An 18,354-nucleotide genomic window follows, 5' to 3' on the forward strand; every position below is an offset into this window, starting at 1 on the left:
AATCTTTTAAAATACAGGACAATTCTGTCTGTGTTTTACAGAGAGCAAGAACAGAGAAAGTGGAAAAAAAACCTTATGCCTTTCAGGTTGTACTGCTTTCTCATAACTTTAAAAAAAAAAAAAACAAACCACCACTAAACAAACAAATAAACAAAAACTATCTGGATGTTGGAGACCAGGTATTTTACCCAAAGCAGAAAGACTTCCAGCAATGACGTGTAAAAGGTGAATGGTCTCTTGCGGTCAGCCTTTGATCTGGTATGTTTGAGACGAATGCGAAAAATAAATGTGGTTACAGCTGTCTGTCTGCATCCACCAAATCGTCAGATCTGCAGCTTCAGATTGACAGAGAAAGTTGTAACAATTGAAGCGGTGAATAATTCACTTTCACTTCAATCTGTTATTTGAGACAGAAGCCTGTATGTGCAAACGCTTTTTATGCTGTTTGGTAGACATTTAAAACAAGTTCATTTCTGAAACGTTTCCTCAACATGATAAAGTAATTTGACATTATCGAGGAAAACTTTCTTGCCTGTTCTTCCAAATGGTTTAGTGTTTTATTTGCATAGAATTGTAATCAGCACATTGTCTAAACAGTGTCATTAGCATTTTATACATAGTTGCTGATTGTAGTTTAACAGTTCTTCTGGCTTGCTTCGATGCTGGTACATCAAAATGCACCCTTTTGATCCCAGAAAGTATTCCTACCAGACAGATACTTAATTTGAACTTGGCTTGTTTTAGGAGAGGAGAAAACATTGTAAATTGTTGGTTTTCTTGAACTAGCTAAAACATGCTGCTTTCATACATATTAGAAGATTTTAATTCTAAAAGGCAAGCGATGACTGATAGGATGTTACCTCGACCCACCCCGTTCTTGAACTCCGGCAGTTTTATAGTAGTCATAGTTTGGGGCAGATGGTGTCTTGGTAATTGTAAGACCCGTGTTACTGGGATTTTGGGGAGTAGGAATGGGCCGCTGATAGGCTGACGTCAGTTCAGTCTGCAGAAATTCATGTCCACAGTCTCACTTCTATTCCCGTTACCTTGTAAAAGGTATGAAAATACAACTTTTAGAGTTTGGTTCCTTAATGTGCTGACATGTGTATTTATATAACACCCACATCATGATGGCATGTGGAAGCTGGGAGAATTATGCAGTATGAGCAATACAGTCCTGGAAAAAACATTTTTTGGTGTCCATAAAGTTAGTCCTTCTTCCCTAAATTGTCTAATCACCCGCTCACACTTAAGATCACTGACTTCACTGATCTTGTTCACATCTGGAGTGTGTCCTCGAACATGCCTGGCTTTTTCAATTGTGTTCTTAGTGGTATTTACGAATTTCCTTACTCTCTTGTCATGACAGATTTAATTTTCTTACTGTAGGTAAACAATTTGTAGGTATTTGTTGTAAAGCAGTTGTTGTAAAATTAGCAATTATGTCCTTTGTCATAAAGTTACCTAAGATAAGACTTTCGTGATCTCTAGTATAGAGTTGAGTTCCTACTGTCCAAGTAGAAAGGGATTTGATTAACATGGAATTTTGAGGTTTATGTATTATTGTAACTTAGCTGAAGAGCACAATAAAATAATCCGTTTTCTATGGAATCTTATTTGCAGAAATCCTCTTTAACTGTATCTGCGGTACCTGGGAAAACAGGGCATTTGTTCTCTTCAAAAGCTGACAATTGAAAATTTCCTGAAAAAGTTCAGATTTTGTGAACATTTTATAGTGTTTGATTTTAATATTTGACTGTTTAAAAATATTCTGGTTACTGACACAGGTTTAGTAAATCCTTCTTTAGGTATGTGTAGTAGAACAGGATTTCAGTTGTATTTGAGGCTGTTCATAAGTACCCCCTGAATATAGCTTGCTTTATAAAGCGTGCCCACTCCAGTCTCTAGTAGTCTATAAACTTATAGCTGTTTGAAAGGTATGAATGTAATAGTTAAACAAAGGAACTGTAGAAATAAAATGGAAAACAGAATAATTGCTTGGTAGCTGAATTTTCCTTCCCTCCTCCCTCTCTCTGTGTTTTTAACAGCTCCCCCCATCTCTTTTGGGATGTTGTTTAGCCTGTGGATGAGAGCAATGTTATGGAAAGTGATTATCTGATGACATGATGGACGTTCACAAGCATGTGACGTTGGAGAAGCTGCCAAGCTTCTGCCATCTCCCCGACTGTAACGGGGCGAGTTTTCCTTGAATGAGGATGATGGTGCCCTCCCCTCCTGCATCCCTGTGCCCAACCCGAAACACTTCTGAGTTTTGGAGGGGGAAACTGCCTCCCAGCTGTGGAGATCGTACACCCCCCCCAGCTGTCAAATGAGTAAACAATTACTCTTCTTGAAATTGTTTCAATATGGTCAATGCATGACCATAATTACGTTTGAAGAATTGAAGCCTGAAGGCTCAAGAAGTAACTTCAGAGGTGCTTAATTCTTTCCTCCGCTGTTCCAATATTTAGTACAGCAGATTTTGTTGTCATACGCTATTCGTTTAATAAAAAGAACTCCAAATGTATGACCCTTATGTGAAAAAATGCATTTTGTTAGCCAAACCCCCAAATAATCGCCCCTCTTCATGATTCTGTGCAGGCAGAATCTGAAGCCCTTGTTTTTCATAGTATCCATCATGTTCTTGTCAATTAAAAAAAGATTCTGTTCATCAGTTTAATCATTTGAATTTTGAATATGACATCCTGTTGCTTTTTCTCTAGACTTTAAAAATAATGTTGAATTTGAAAATGGAAGGAACGGTTAACCAAATCTGTTTGGATTACACATTTAATGTAAATATGTCTTTATTTTATGCATGTGGCTGTTAGATTCTCTGGTGGTAACACTTTTCCTAATCTTTCAAAATGTAACTAGAACAGAGGGAAAGTCTGTGCCATCTCAGTACAAAGGGCAGCAAAGGGAACTCTGCCAAGTCCATGAAAAAAATGATTTACCTTTTAATTTTCTAAAGCAATCTGGTGTTTGTGGGGAATGGGAAGCAGCACAACCTAGCAATATCCAAATGCAAGCTATTGACATGAAGTTTGTTTTTTAGGAGGCTGATTTTGAATGCGGTATCAAGATGGAATATTTCGTGTCTGGTTTTGATATTACAGATGTCTTCTCATCCTCCTCAATTTGTTCTTAATTAAATTTCTTTACAATTTAATGTTTTATGTGGATTGTTTCGTCTGCTGACTGACTTCTGACCTTTAAGAGAGAGAGGATTACTTTCTCAGGAACATTGTTTTCATGGATTTTGTTTTTTTCTAATTAGCCCCGTTTTCAAAAAACCCAACCCTTTCTCCCCCAATTTTGTACATTAGATGCCCCAGAAGTTTGGGTGTATATAGTCTTTTTCAGACATGATTGCTGACGATCTTTGTGTTTGTACCAGACCATCTTCACTGCATTTCCAAGCTTTTTTTTTTTTCTTTGAACCACAGAAAGATTTATTTTGCAGTGCACAAGAACCATTCTAGAACTTGTTGTGTCAGTCGTCTTTTTTAGTTTTATAGGGACTTTGGCAAAAATATGCTGTGTTTCTAATCTAGGATGCGGAAGGCAAAACTTAGTATGATGCACCTGTTGGCTTTTGAAGCTGGCTTCTTTAATTTTCCTGATGCACACATGCCTTCCTCCTAAGCTTTTGCTTGATAAGATTTGAACGTTGGTTCTTGCTTGCAAACCAAAGCGATTTTTCTCTTTGCGCATTTCAGAATAGCCCGTGTCTCTGTGAATTCTTTGTGCAGACCTTTTTGTCTCCCAAGCTGCTGCTAGTATGTATCTGGTCTATAGAAATCACTCAAGCTCTTGCAATTTATTTAATAACTGAACTATTTTAAGTCTCTGGTGTGTTTTCATAGAAAGCTTTGTTTAGGAAGTGAGGTTCCCAAAGAAAGCAAACTTTGGACCCTTCGCGTTTAAAAACAAGCACATCCTTTGTTTTGAATGTTACCGGCAACCATCCATTGTCCTAACTAAAAAGATCGCTAAAAACACAGTCAGCCATCCTTAGATGATCCAAATCCTTTACTTCACTCTTCTTGTATAAGTGCATCTGTCTTCCAAATTACTGTTGTCTTTTTGCCAAAGTGCTGAATTATATTGCTGAATATATTTTTTATGTGTTTTTAGCAGGGTTGTTACGTGGCTCATAGATACTGCGCTGCTTACAAATCACGATGCTTCATGCTACTTTTGATTAGCAAATGTTCCAAAAAAGTGAAATCCCTTCTCGCTGAAGGATTTCCATTTCTTCTAATACGGACTTCTTCAGGTTAAATGTCTCACTTGCAGTACCTTGCTTTAGTGCTGCCCTTCTAACTTTTTTGGTGTTTGACATACTCAGAATGAGACAGCTGAAAGCTCTCCTGCATGTGATCATTTATGGATAGAGAACAGGAAGTCAGCACGCTTCAGTTTGCTCATATTGTTTGCACATGTTTTCGAGATGTATCTCTCTACTACAGGTAAATGATATTTCTAATGTTACGGTGAACTTCTTATCTACTTAAAATACTCCATTGTCGTTAGCATTAGATTTTTCTTCCGTCATTGGTGGACTGTTATGAAATGTGGTTGCTAAAGACCTGTTCGTAGAATAACATTTTAGATTGTAATACCAACTGGATAGATTTATACATCTGAAATCCATTTAACCTTTATATCAACTATCTTTGTACTTAAGGGCTAATTTTTCATGCCTAATTTGCACATGCAATTACTGTGACTGAGTATGCAATTATGGTAAAAATCTGTGCAAACAGCGGGCGTTTCGTCTATACCAGTTTTACACCTTCGACCACCATAACAGCTAAGTAGAAATTTAATGAATAATGGAAAAGAAATAAGTGCGCCTGGCTTTGAAAATCTGTGCCTGGTGTCTTAGGTCTCTGTAGCCTAAAACCTTCTTCTCTGACTCTACCCTGTTTAGGTTGTTACCTCTTTTCCATGCTTTCCTCTGTAGTCATGTTCTCCATGAAGGTAGTGGTCTCTCTATCCAGCATTTCATGGCCATTCCTTACCACATTGGTTAAATGATAGCTTTTGTGATCAGTACGTAGAAGGAGGTCTTTTCCTGTCTTCCCTCAATAGACCAATTTCTGGGACGTTTTGTGTCAGCTCTGGTACTCATCATCTTTATCAAGTTCTTGTCCTACACGGCTTGGGTCTCCTAGTATGAACAGCTCACTGCATCCGAGACCATCTCATCCCAAATAATTTATATTGCTTTTTGATTTCTCTTTGAATTAAGTGACATCCTGGAATATCCCATGAATTACACTGTAATAGTTAAAATTCCTAGCTAGACTGCTTTTCTGTGAGAGTTTTCTCTGACCTACAGTTGGTTCAGTCACTTCTCAAAACAGAGCAGCATACAATGTGAAAGTTGTTAAAATGTATTTATGAATGAAGTATGGTCATTTTTTCAAAATAACCACAGAGCATATGACTGTGTTTTGTAGGACTACACGAGTACTTTTGCACATACTGACAGCTGGAGTCATATAAAGAGTTAAAGCACAACTATTTTTATTGGACATTACTCAAACATTTATAAACCCAATTCTCTGTGTGGTGCATATTAGCAATAGATTACACGGAGAAATGTGGTCTCAGTATTTACAATACAGAATGTGCTTTCCTTTTGCTGACACCTATGGAAAGGAAAGTGGTGCAGAGCAGCAGATGATAATTTTAGTCGATTTTCCTCCTCTCCTACTCCCATCCCCTTTTTGGAGGCATGAGGTAGGGGTGGTAAAGCAATCTCTAAGTAACGTGCCTGCTGTCACTTCCCAGTGAGAAATCTTGGGGCTTTTAAAGCACTTTTAAATTAGCTTTTTGATGGCAGTGTGTTCCTCCTGTATGTTCTCTACTTCATTTCAAATTGGTTTTTGAACAGATCTATAAAAAAAAATTATTTAGAGCATCGGAAAATAAATGTGTTTAAAAAATGATGATGACTTAAGAGATACAGTACTTCACTTGACTATGTTAGATCAGTAACCTGCAAATTTCAGTTTCTGCAGACTCTGGGCTCATTTGTAGTACAAAGGAAGGTACAAAGCAAACCTGGAATTTTGTGGCTGTAAGCTTGAAATCATTTGTCTTACAGGAGCAGACCATAGCTTGTTTGTAGGACTGTACAACAGCTTAAGCAAGTACTTTGCAGGATCAGGATCCTATTTGAGAGTAAGATTGAAAACCCAGTAGGTTGAAAAGATTATGTTACTTTGCAGGGTATGGAAAGCAACTGATACCAGAAGGAAAATAAGAATCTTAGAGATCCTTCAAGCATAGTCATGTTGAGTAAAAGCCTATATTGCAGCTTTGAATTGTTTTTTTAACTGCAGTATTGCACATGTAAATCTGGAAAGTTTAGAAGTACTGAAGTTTTAGGGAGTGTTAAATTTTCAGATAGTTCTGTTTTAATTCACGGGTTTTGAACCTTTGGTTTTACTTTTCCAAGTGTTTTTTTTTTTTTCTGCAGCCACAAGGATTATAAATTTGTCTTAACATACGGTCAGATGCTCTCAACTGTTGATGCTTTAAGCAAAATATAAACCACTCTGAAGCTTACAACGAAATGGTAAAAGTATGTAGCAATATGAGGAGGACCTTGAAACAGCTGACAATGCACAACATGTTCCCTTCCCAGTTTTAAAGCCGTTTGTCCAGATGTTGAAACAAGTATTTCTTCTCATACCTGAAACAGTCTTTTTGCTCCCTCTGTTTCTTGTATAACTAGGCTTCCCCTTCGGGGCAGAGGTTGCACATGATAATGGACCTGGTTTGGGTTGGCAGCAGGACTCAATCTGTAGGACTCAATGTGTATGAGCTTTGTTTCAAAATACTCAGTTCAACTCACGAGTCAACGTTGTGTTTATATAACAGCTTGGCAACTTCGCACCAAATGCTGGAAAGTGCATAATGTGGCTCTTTAAATGACTTAACACTAGTAGTAACATTTTCAGAAGATTCTAATCTTGTATTGCATTTTTATTGGATTCTGATGAATTTTGAACTCAGCTTTAAAAGAGGTTTTTTATAGGGAGCTTTAGACGGCTTCCTACTTATCGGACTTACTGTGGGGCACTATCAGTGAGAAATAAAGCTTTCTCCAGTTTTGGCTTTGGAGTGCTGGATCCTTCTGTTGATCAGTGTTGCGCAGCTTGAACATGATAGTGCAGTTTCCATGGACAGAAGTGTAGATTTGAAAATGTCATAGACTGCTGACGTTTAAAAATACATAACTGTGCATTTGTATGATTACTTAATTTTGTGAATAGTTGTTGGAATCACATCACTGTATAACTTTGGCGTTTTTCATATTGTCATTTTGTTCCTTTAGGCAGCGTCAAGCACGAGGGCAGTTCTACAATTTTCAGAGTTGCTTTGTTCACCTTGTGTGTGTGACAGCGTGTGTCATCTATGCGTTTTCATGAAAATACAGATTTATGCTGATTTTTCACCCCGTTGTGTTTCTCTCTAATTACAGGTCACCTATTTTACAAATTTGGAATCACAGAATCTGACTGGTATCGAATCAAGCAAAGCATAGACTCCAAATGCCGAACAGCTTGGAGGCGGAAACAGCGAGGGCAGAGTCTCGCCGTGAAAAGCTTTTCAAGGCGAACACCTTCATCATCGTCTTACAGTGGTTCAGGTAAAAAAAAACAAACAAACCTCCCCAAACCCACAAAACCTGAACAAACCCCAATAGAAATGGAGACTTACAGTAATAATGCCATTTGTTTTTCAGTATACCTGAAATTTATCTTGACCATAAGTTATATTTGCAACAGGTGCATGTAGTACCCACAAATGTGAATATTTTTGTGTAACAAAGATAAACGGAGAAACCCACATTTCTCACAACTGAATTTTTGGAGTGGATTTTATATAATTGCTTTTTTTTTAAGTACCATTTATCACTGGCAAAGAGGCCTCTCTGTTACAGTGTATGTATGTCTACAGTGCTCCTCAAGGAGTGTATCTGTGTACTGAGTGAAGCCAACCATTCGTAGTTAAATCATCCCGGGCCTTCAGTGCAAGCCAACCCCCTCCTGGTACATTTGGAATCCTTCACAGCCTCATGGGGCTCGTACCAAAGTAGATCCCTGGTAGGATGAGCTTCTAATCCGGTTTCATCTACAAATTGCAGTCACACTCCTGGTTGCAGTGCATGAATGATCCTAGAAAGGAAGGGAGATGTGTGTTCGCAAAGAGGAGAGGGAGAAGGGAATCTGTCTCTGAAACAGTAGTAAAATATGGATTTGCCAGAAATGAAAGTGTAGTATATTCCAGTGTGTGAGAGAGATTGGCTTTGTTGATTTGTACGCTATCTGAACGCCTGGCTTCCCTGAAATGCTTGAGAACGCCCATCCACATCTGTTAACTGAAAAAATTCAGCACATGCAGCTTCATGCTATCATATGGGTTTTTTACCGTGTTCAATTCTTTGAGTAGAAGGTCAAAATGTTTATGCAACTGATGTTCATAAGAGGATTCAAGTGAATAAATCTTTCTCAGCGTGTTCGCACCATTTAGTAGGACGTGCTAAATTTTGTTCCTGAACTATTTTCCTCTGAAGAAATTAAATATATTGTAGGTGATTCTATATTTCCATATAGGTATGTAGGCATGAATAATAATAGCAAATGAAAAATACTGACCTAAGAAGTGTTCTCATAGGACATTTCTGGCTCATGCTTTTAATATAAAGCAGTGTTATGGGACATTTGTACATCATATATTAAAAACAGTGTTTTGGAAGTGAGCCCAAAGAAAAGGAAGTAAGTTTATTTGCCTGCATAAAATTTTTGGTTGCATGTTAACACTAACCACTGTATCTCATGCAAAGAATGCCAAAATCTGCTTTCAATGGAAAATTTTATGTGCTGGAACTGGGAATCATATCCAAAATTCTCAAATTAAAACAACTAATCAACGTAATGATAACCATAAGCCATATACGTTGATGGGATTTTTATTTTCAGTCTCTTAGCAATCAGTATTTTAGATTAAAAATGCAGTAGTAAGTGGATATTATAGGCCTGTGCTCATTAGCCTGTACTCCTTGACCGTTGTTGAGAGTTATTATTGAAAAAATACTAATCTTTAATCTCCTGATTTGGGGAATTTTGGAGTCCAGTGTAGAGATGTAAAACACAGACTCAGGCTCAGTGAATTCTTGTCTTCAGAAGGCCATAAGATCACAAGATTTGGTGGGGCTTTTTTGTTGTGGTTAAGCTGAAAACTCAATTTTTTCCCCCCAATTCCACTAACCTGATTTGTGAATAAATTGTTTCATGGGTAGAAGGACACCTGAATTAAGTCCTGGGATTTCAGCAACGTGCTATTTGAGCAGGTGGGAGTAGCGTGGTACAGACACCCACGAGCTGGTTCTGCAAGAGCCGTATTTTGGGTTGTGCGCCCCGGCTCGCTCATTTACGTGGAGTTGAGCTGGCTGCCTTTGGTACATCAGTCTCCAGGATTTCCCCCGCAGTTTTTATGCCACCTGGGTCTCCCACTGTACAGGCTATCTCATCTCCCAAGTCCCCTAGTTAGCAAAGAGGTGACTGCCTGTCCTTATAAAGATGTCTTTGGTCCTGAAGATGATGAAGGTCAGCTGAGGCATCTTGGCGTGTCATTGGCAGGACTGTATAGACTGTGCAGCCGAAAGTAGAGTACCGGCAATAACATTAACAGCTGCCTTTGGTAACGGTATGTGAAAATGTTCCCATGGATTCAGAGTCTTTTGGTAATTTTCTTTAAAATATTGCTCTTACTCAGAATGTTATTGGCATCACTTTCTGGCTGTCGTGATGTTAGACAAATTCACCACTACTTTTGCACCCACTGTGAAAAACCTCTTGGAAAAACAGACCACTTTTCAGAATCAGGTGGTCCTTTGAAAAAACAATGGGCATTCCAAAATCAGGTGGGAGTGGTATTTCGCCTGAGGAAAGAAGAGGTGGTATGAGGAGAAACAGGAGAGCGGGTTGAGAGGCTGAATGAGCATATAAGGAAAAGAAAGAGAAGAAGAGATGCAAGGAAGAAAAGTAGATTCGCACATGTTTAAAGAGGTAACTTTTGCATGACAGAGCTGTAATTCCACCGCTCTGTTCAGGTAACTTCATGAACTGCTCAGACTTTGCCTTTGTGGTTTGACATCCCTGGAACCCCTCAATGGAATTACAGCATCATAATTCACAGGCATCTGTTCCTTATTATATGTGCTGTAGAGTGGATATAGCAGAATTCCTGCTGCCAGCTAGCAGGAAAGAGAAGTAATATTTCACAGCTCTGAAGTAAAGGAGGTCTGTATTTTACAGTTATGACAACATAGCTGTCAAATATGGCTTTTTAAAGTGTTACATATGAACCCAGACAGTTTTTATGGTAGCATTTGTTTCAGGGGGCAATTTAAGGTGAGCCTTTGAACGGTCTGGAATTCAGCTACTTGAGAAACTGTCTTTCCCACTATTGTTAGTTATAGCTGGTAAGATCAGCTCCTAGGTGCTTTCTGTCCGGTCTCCACCTAGCTCTGGTTGCTGCTGTCTGCAGAAGAATACCTGTGTTTGGTTTCACTGAGTAATATGTTGCTCCATGTCAGTTCACTTATAACAGGCATTGAGTTGTTTATCTGTTGGGCAGAATATGTTAGCTGCTTCTCACAAAAGATACAACAAAAAGAAAAAGGCTCTTAAAAGATTGTGAATGGCTACTGTGTTGTGTTTACACTGTGAAGGATGTGGAGATATGCAGCCTAGTTTCTTGTATAACGTCCTCTGAGCTGTTCTGAGAAGCTCTGGCTTTGGCTCCACTCACTCAGAGTAAGATTGTATGACTTCATTGAATAGAAGCTATAATTATGTAGTTTGATCAGGAAATTTAGTAGAGCATGGCTCTGTGACTAGCCAGGTTACGTCATGGAGGACCTTAAGCTTTCGCTCCTTTTACCAGGTTAAATGTGATAAACCTAAGCTATTTGTGGAAGCACTTAAATGCACTGATTCTTAGCGAAATGATGACAATTTCCTGGGGAAGTTTTAGGGCTTATCCGCGAAGATATTCCTCTAGTCTTCAGAAAGCACTTCTTTTTAAGATGCACCATTGCCATCAACAGATGCCTTGAGTAGATGCATAATATCACAGCGTCTGCCATGCAGCTGAGCTGTTCTGAAAACATCATTAAGAGGTTTAAATATGATTTCAGTGTCCTGACCGTTCATGAATGAACACCACGTTCCCTGTATGAACTTTTTCCAGAGTTCGGTAAGGTTTTTCCACTTCTGAACTTGTGATTGTAGTATTTCATATTAAAATTGTGGCCGAGAGGTGCAACCAAAAAAAGGCTCAAATCCAAAACTGTTGTATTTGATTGGCTTGAAGTAATATTTTTCATCAGCTATCTCCAGGGGCTGATAATAGCAAGATAGCTTTCTGTTATGTCGTAGTATAACAACACGTGTTTCAGTCAGCAGAAATTTATTGGCACTTTCTTCAAGTGTTACAAAGGAGCACCGTTCTTTTATGTGTTACAGAATACTTTCTTAAATGCTGGTATGCTGGAAGTCTGGCATAACTTAATATTTTCTGTTTGGCAGTGAAAACTGTGGAACATCTCTACATATTGTTAAAACTAATACTTTTGTTAGTCCTGAGATAGTCTCAAATCAGCATGGTCACTGCCCTGCAGACATCCTCCCCTATAAATTAGGGGACTTGATTTTCCAGAGCTGCTTTTTAGCAGCAATTAATTTGCCTCATTTAAAAAAAAACAACATAGCAGCCTGAAACTCACCTGCGTGTGACCTGACTTTGATTTCTCTGGCTCTGAGGAATCTTGAGGGTGGTTGAACACAGTAATGGGTTGCCCAGAGGAGCTGCAGGACACCGTCCCTGGAGACGGTCAAACTCCACCTGGATGCAGTCCAAAGCAACTGGTTCGGGTTGCCCATGCTTTGAGGAAGGACATTGAATTAGATGATCTCCAGAGGTCACTTCCAACCTCATCTATTCTGTGATTTTGTGATTTTTATAAGCATTGAGTTATTGCACACATAATAAATAATTCTGAATTATTTACATCTGAAGAGGATTACTATTCTTGAGCTTCGTTCTTATGTACCTGTTGGACATGTCAAAAACTTTCAGGCTTTTTCTGCTTGTTGTGCATAAAAGTTTATGTAGCATGTGGCTTTGATTTGAGTCATGCACTTAAAAATTACAACAGATTTCCTCTCGGCTCTGTTTATCGTATGGAAAAATTAGCTATGCAAATACCATAGAAAAGCAGGGGGCTGAGCCCATAGTCCTTACGTAGCCTTAGAAGTTTTTGGCATTGTAATTCTGGGCATTGTAATTCTGTGATAGTGTTCAAGTGTTAAGAGCTCAAGAGGAACTGATCTGCAGACAAAAAACATGTCGAAGGAGAAGCTGGTAGGAAAATATGAACGAGTATCTCCTCTCTGTCCTTCACCCCCAAAGATGTTAATTGAGGTTGTTCTACACTTAATTGACTGTGCAGCTTTACAGTAGCTGCAAGATTTATGGATTGCATAAAGTTGTTGTAGCAGACTTATATTTAGGCAGAAGTTGGTTTTCCTTATTTTATCTGGCTCTTCCGTTTGAAGCTGTTGCCTTTTGTTGGAATTGAGGTATTAATTGCAGTGCTTCGCTCTGCTCCTCTCAGTGCCAACACTTCAGTCCTTAACGTGTGTTTTTTCTCTTGTTTTTTTTTTCTGACAAGAGTTGTACACATGGCTGCCATGATAATTTAGACAGATATTCTTTTTAAAAATGTTAGCAGTCTATGGAGGGAAGACAGTAGGAAATGAGGTTTTTGGGAGGAGGATTATCTGAAGAGTGCCTTCTCCCTTTCTTTTAATTTCTCTTAAGATTGTTAAAGCTGTTATCACAGTTTTCCATGTTGGAATTTTTAATTAGTTCGATGACTTTGGGATTTATATGTAGATTCGGGCTGAAGTGCTCAGCCTATGCCGAGATGCTACATATAAAAATGGATGTGCAGCAGATCTTCAAAGCTGCTCTGCAAAATTGCAGGTACTTAGCATTGGATGAGTCAGGTTGAGATAACGGTTTTCAGTGTACAGTTTTATTTCTGTTAATTGTTCAGTAATGGTGTTTTTCCTGCTTTTTGTTTTTGAGGACTGCTTTGCCACATCTGCCCGTAAACCTTTCCTTGCTAGGACTACACATCAAGGAAGTAAGAAAACACGTCCTAGTGCGCAAGCAGAAGTGTGAGGCTGGGAGGCCTGTACACTAGGAAAACAATTTTGAATAACAACACGTAACGAGGCTAAGCTTGAATCCCCTCTGCTACAGAATCTGTGCCTCCTACATTTCCTCCCAAAATGAGGAGCCAAATGCTCAACTGATAAATATGAAGTATAATGAGAATAGGAAAGAATTAGAAAATGCCAAAGGTTTTGCCTTTGAAGTGAGGAATTTTAAAATTGATCTTAGTTGAGCGTTAAACACACATTCTTGAAACAGCTACAAATTACATTTGTCTGACGAATCTGATCTTGCTCTGCAATGTCTGAGGAAGATTAGCTTTGAGAAATGTGACAGACGTAACTGTGGGGGTGATTTTGCCAACTCTTGAACGTTTGTCTGAGAAGACAGACTCACTCAGGCTAAATTTTCTTTGACTCATAAGCACATGCAGTAAACAAATGGAAAATGTAAAAGGTCCAATTTCAACTTGAGAGGAAGGAATATTTCAGCAGTTGGGGTTTTTTCCCTGCCTTGTGTCACAACTTAGTCACCTGTGAAATGGTCCATGCAGCATCTTCCATTCTGTGGGTGGCTCCAAAGCTATTCCATCTAGTGAAGGGTTCTTTGGGAATGCCATGGATAATGTGCTCAGGAGCAGCACTGCATAAACTATTCGGTTCATGTCAAAGTACCCCTTTGTAACTAGTGCAATGGAAAATTTCAAAGCAAGAGTTCAGCTGTGTAGCTTCTCAGTGCCAGGGATTCTCTAATATATCAAAGCTGTAAATGTGAGGCTAGATAGTTTACATGATAATGATTTATAACTGTTGACATTTCCTCTATTCAAGCTGTGTGCTATTCATGTTTGTGTTTGTTTTTAATGGGGAATGTTTAAAAATGGATAAATATCACTTTTGTCTGGTCAGAGAGTTAGAGGGGAAAAACAATACTTATAAAGGATGTTTTGTTTTTAGACACTGTTGAATCCTCTCTCTTCTTTCTTCCTAAGAAGAAAATAACCTCACCAAAATCCAATTAAAAAAAGAAAGAAAACCCAACTGTGGTTGCTGCAGTGAGGCCAAACTGAAATCTATGTATAAGTGACCATGTGAGATGTACAGTATGATTGCATTCAGTCTGTGTCTCCTGTTCCCACCTCTGAAAAGCGTAATAATTTCTGGCATCTGTGAAGCAAAAGATGGTTTACAAATAAGGCTTTTGGACTTTACAGTTAAAAATGTATTTCAATATGTGCATGTAATATATATGTAAATATATATTTTTACCTGCTGCAGCAGCTATTTTTTCTTTGATACTCCTATTGCATAACTTTCTTAATCAGAAAATAAATGCTCTTTATAAATACATCTTCGTGTTTTCTCAGAAGTACAGCATTGCCGCTTGTGTAATGGTAAGTGTAAGCGACAGGAAAAGCACCGCTAGAAGGTTATTAAATTTGTAAGTGAAACACATGTCTTGCCTCGCTTGTGTCCCAAGTCCAGTTTTGCTGTTTGTGCATGTGTATTTACATTTACTGTATACGTTTGAGCGTATGAAATTATGTATGTTTGCATATGTGTGTATACACACACATCTAAATGAAGGATTATGTGTTTGGTCAGTGTGGTTTGACTAGAAGTTGAGTTGTAACTCAGCCCAGCTGCTGATTTACATAGTGGGGGACTGGGAGGCATGATGCAAAGACAAAATCACAATGGAATGGACTAGCGGTAGCCTATAAGAAGCAAGATGAATAACAGTGGGCTTGCTTAGCCATTTAGCATCCTGACAAAATGCTATTTGTAAAGTAAAAAATACAGAAAATTAATTGCAGAAAATATTGTTAGGGCTGAAGTAATGGAAATGAGAGAAAAAGTGAAAGACGAAGAGGCTTAGGTAAATGATTTTTCTAGAATATGTTATTTCCGTGACCATGACAAAGCCCCTGGCAATGGAAAACATGATCTAGTATGAGAATTTGAACAAATCACATTTTTATTTGGTCGACGGTGCAGTTTCTCATACTAGGTACAGGACTTTTCTGCCAATTGTGATTTGTTAATCCCATCCAGAATTCTGTCCAGCAAACTTCCCTTGTACAACAGTGCGGGAAATACTGGAATTGCACAGTAAGCAACAGGACTATATTAAAGAAATTATAAATGCTCTGCAGCTACCTACTAGTCAAATGTAAGGTACTAAAGATGTACGTCCAAGAGACAGCAAAAACACGTACTTGTTATGTTTTGCTCAGTTACTGCATAAGTGTTCTGGTTGCAGTTATGTATTTGCAGATTGTTAACATAATTAGAGCTGTTTAGTTGAATTGTTAAGCAACTAAACTTTTCAACAAGTAAGTAAGTAAATACTAGCTTGGTGGTTTTGAGTTAGTTTCCAGTTCCCATGTTTAGACTTAGAACTCAAAAATATCTTCTTACACAAACATTTGCAGACAGGATGAAAAAAACCCAAATGGATGATTTTATTAAAGAACATTTCCATTAAAATATTTGTATGAGTGGATAAAGCTCATTCTTGCAAAACTAACGTTCTCTTTTCAGTATAAATCTTAGACTATTAAGTAGAGGTATTAAAATTTTATGAAACATGGCTTCCTGCTGTGTTGGTTCAAAAAAACCCAACCATCATTTTAAAAATCAAAATATAGCAGCCACCAGTCATCTCTGAGCAGGATGAGACCTATATAGTGCTTATTTAAGCATTACATAAAATCTTGTAAGGAAATGATCTACAATGGAAGCAGAGTGACACTGTTTCTTAAATATTTTCATTATAGTTTCTGCTACTTGGACGGCTTGAAAGCCCTATAGTATTGAATATTACTAGATGTTAGATGTTAGCGTGTTTTATGTTACCTTTTAGCATAGAGGTCGTTGTCAGAGAAGTAAATTAATGAGAAAAATTGTATAACTCTTAATGCTTCAGAGATTTCATTCAATGTATCTTTGTGGCGTAGCAAAATAAAAATGTTAAAATTGTTTACAGGAATACTGTATGTAAAAAAAGTATTTCTTCGAATACATTATTCTAAAAGCTCCTGATGACAATTCCATTCCCCAAGATGTCTCAAATTTAAAAAAAAAAGGGGGGGGGGGCGGGGAAGAAAACTAGGACTGATGCTGAATCATAATACGATACGGGGACATTTTAAGGTTTTTCCTAGCAGTGCGTACTTGAACTTGTCACATGTGCTGCAAAAGTGTCATTGATCAATAGCCCCAGTTTTTTTTTCCTGATACCTAAAAGGATGCATGGTATCTAGTGACACATTTACCTGCTAGTGGTGTCTTAAACTGTAGGAAGACCCATACACGTAGCGTTAGCCTCTGGTCCATTGTATTCCACTGCACCCTTTCAGTACAGAGTTACTGATGTTACTAGTCTCTTGGTATCACTGACACGAAATGCATGAGAGAGTCATGTTTCCAAAAAAAAAAAAAGTATTTGAGTGCTTTTATGCTAAAAAAAAAATTAAAATTTAGTTCTTTTTACTTGCCTTTTGCCTCTTACATTTATAAGAAACCTTTCCCTGCAGCCGGAAAACCCAGCAATGACTCTATGGTATGTCTGCTTCTAATGCAAGTCGTTATCCTCTTGAAATCATGGGGTGGTTTTCCTGGTGGCTGTCACTGTTACCTAAGGTTACCTTACCTAAGATAACGCCCAGGCGTCTTCCTTTTTGGCAGGGCGTTTTCAGAAGGCCTGACTTTGCAGTGTGAGGTAGTCTTTAAATTCATGGAAGTCAAGAAATCAACCTGCCATTTTGAGGTTTAAAAAAAAATAATTCCAGGCTCGTGTGTGTCAATATGAATGATAGATGGTGGATCTTGAAAAACAACTGAGAGAGATCCTGTATTCATATGACAACTTCAATTTACAGGATGGGTTTTCAAACGTATCCTTGTGGTGGAGGTGGCAGTAATAGTTCTCGGCTACAGGTGCACAAGAGAAAGTGTTGAACTGCTTAGGAAATGTATGTGGTTTTGCTGTGATGTGACTTTTACAGTTGGAGACTCTTTAATCTAGATTCAAAAGATGCTTTTTAAATGTATGCTTTCTCAGGGACAAAACAGCCTTTGGAACTCCTTTGGAATTTGTAGCAAATGTGTACAGGTGAGCAATGAACATGCATAAGAGTATTAACGTAGAAATGATCTGCACCTACTTACTGACTGCATTTGCTTTCCACAGTTCTTAACTATGCGTACTTGTATGCGTTTTTGCATGGCCGTTGACATGAGATGGACACGTATAATAAAGCTGGATTTTTGTCTCTTTTCCAGAGGGTTCGCAGAGTTCAGTTTCAGCTTCTAATGAGATCCAGCAGAACCAGCCACAGGCACTACACTATGCACTAGCCAATGCTCAGCAGGTTCAGATCCACCAAATAGGAGAAGATGGACAAGTCCAAGTAGTATGTACTCAACTTTTTCTGAAGTACTCCATTTAAACAATTATTGCAAACTTTGCTTCAGTTGAAATTTAATTTTTTATTTTAAAAAAGTGACCTATCATCGCTTCTTAAGAATGATTTTTTTTTTTTTGGGAAGTAAACGTTGAAGGCCTGTGAAAAAAGTTTTAGAGTTATTTGGCAAAAATCTTCATGTAGGATTTGCTCACACAATTGCTGCAAATAAATGCACATTCATTACTGTATATAGAATGGACTAGTCCCTACCTGGCCATTTGCTTGCACTTGCCATAATAATAATAGCAGACCTCCTAAGTGTACGATTTACACTTCAGAGGTAGTTCTAGCTATGACTTTCAAAACAATAATGCATTTATTTATTTATTTTCATTTAAAAACCCCTGCATTCTCAGGCATTTTTGAACATCTGTTATCTGAATCCTTTACATGTGTATTCATTTAGATACATGTATATAAGTAAAAGTTATAAATATTGACATTTTTTAAACCTGAGACTCCTACCATAACTCAGGCCATGATTATTTTTATATATGGTTTTAGTGTACTCTGAAAAAACTCACCTTGGCTTTAGTTCTTGTGTGCCACAGTTTGACTACAAGGATTGTTTTAAATTCAACTTCAAAAAAAAAAGGTAGAAGAAAATAATG

The 18,354-nt window shown here is 38.0% G+C and overlaps 1 protein-coding gene across 5 annotated transcripts in view; it reads left to right on the forward strand.

Annotated features, from left to right (window-relative positions):
• The window catches only part of BANP (BTG3 associated nuclear protein), a 139,666-nt gene that overhangs the window by 47,449 nt on the left and 73,863 nt on the right, over positions 1 to 18,354 (forward strand). For 3 of the 5 annotated variants that reach the window (XM_059824796.1, XM_059824797.1, XM_059824800.1), the window contains 2 exons: positions 7,505 to 7,672; positions 17,559 to 17,688. In XM_059824796.1, the coding sequence (XP_059680779.1) occupies positions 7,505 to 7,672; positions 17,559 to 17,688 (298 nt within the window). Of the gene's footprint in view, positions 1 to 7,504; positions 7,673 to 17,558; positions 17,690 to 18,354 lie in introns of all 5 variants that reach the window. The other 2 variants (XM_059824799.1, XM_059824801.1) reach the window with 1 other exon arrangement.

The sequence above is a fragment of the Gavia stellata genome, chromosome 15 (assembly GCF_030936135.1).
Source record: "Gavia stellata isolate bGavSte3 chromosome 15, bGavSte3.hap2, whole genome shotgun sequence".
Classification (NCBI taxonomy): domain Eukaryota; kingdom Metazoa; phylum Chordata; class Aves; order Gaviiformes; family Gaviidae; genus Gavia; species Gavia stellata.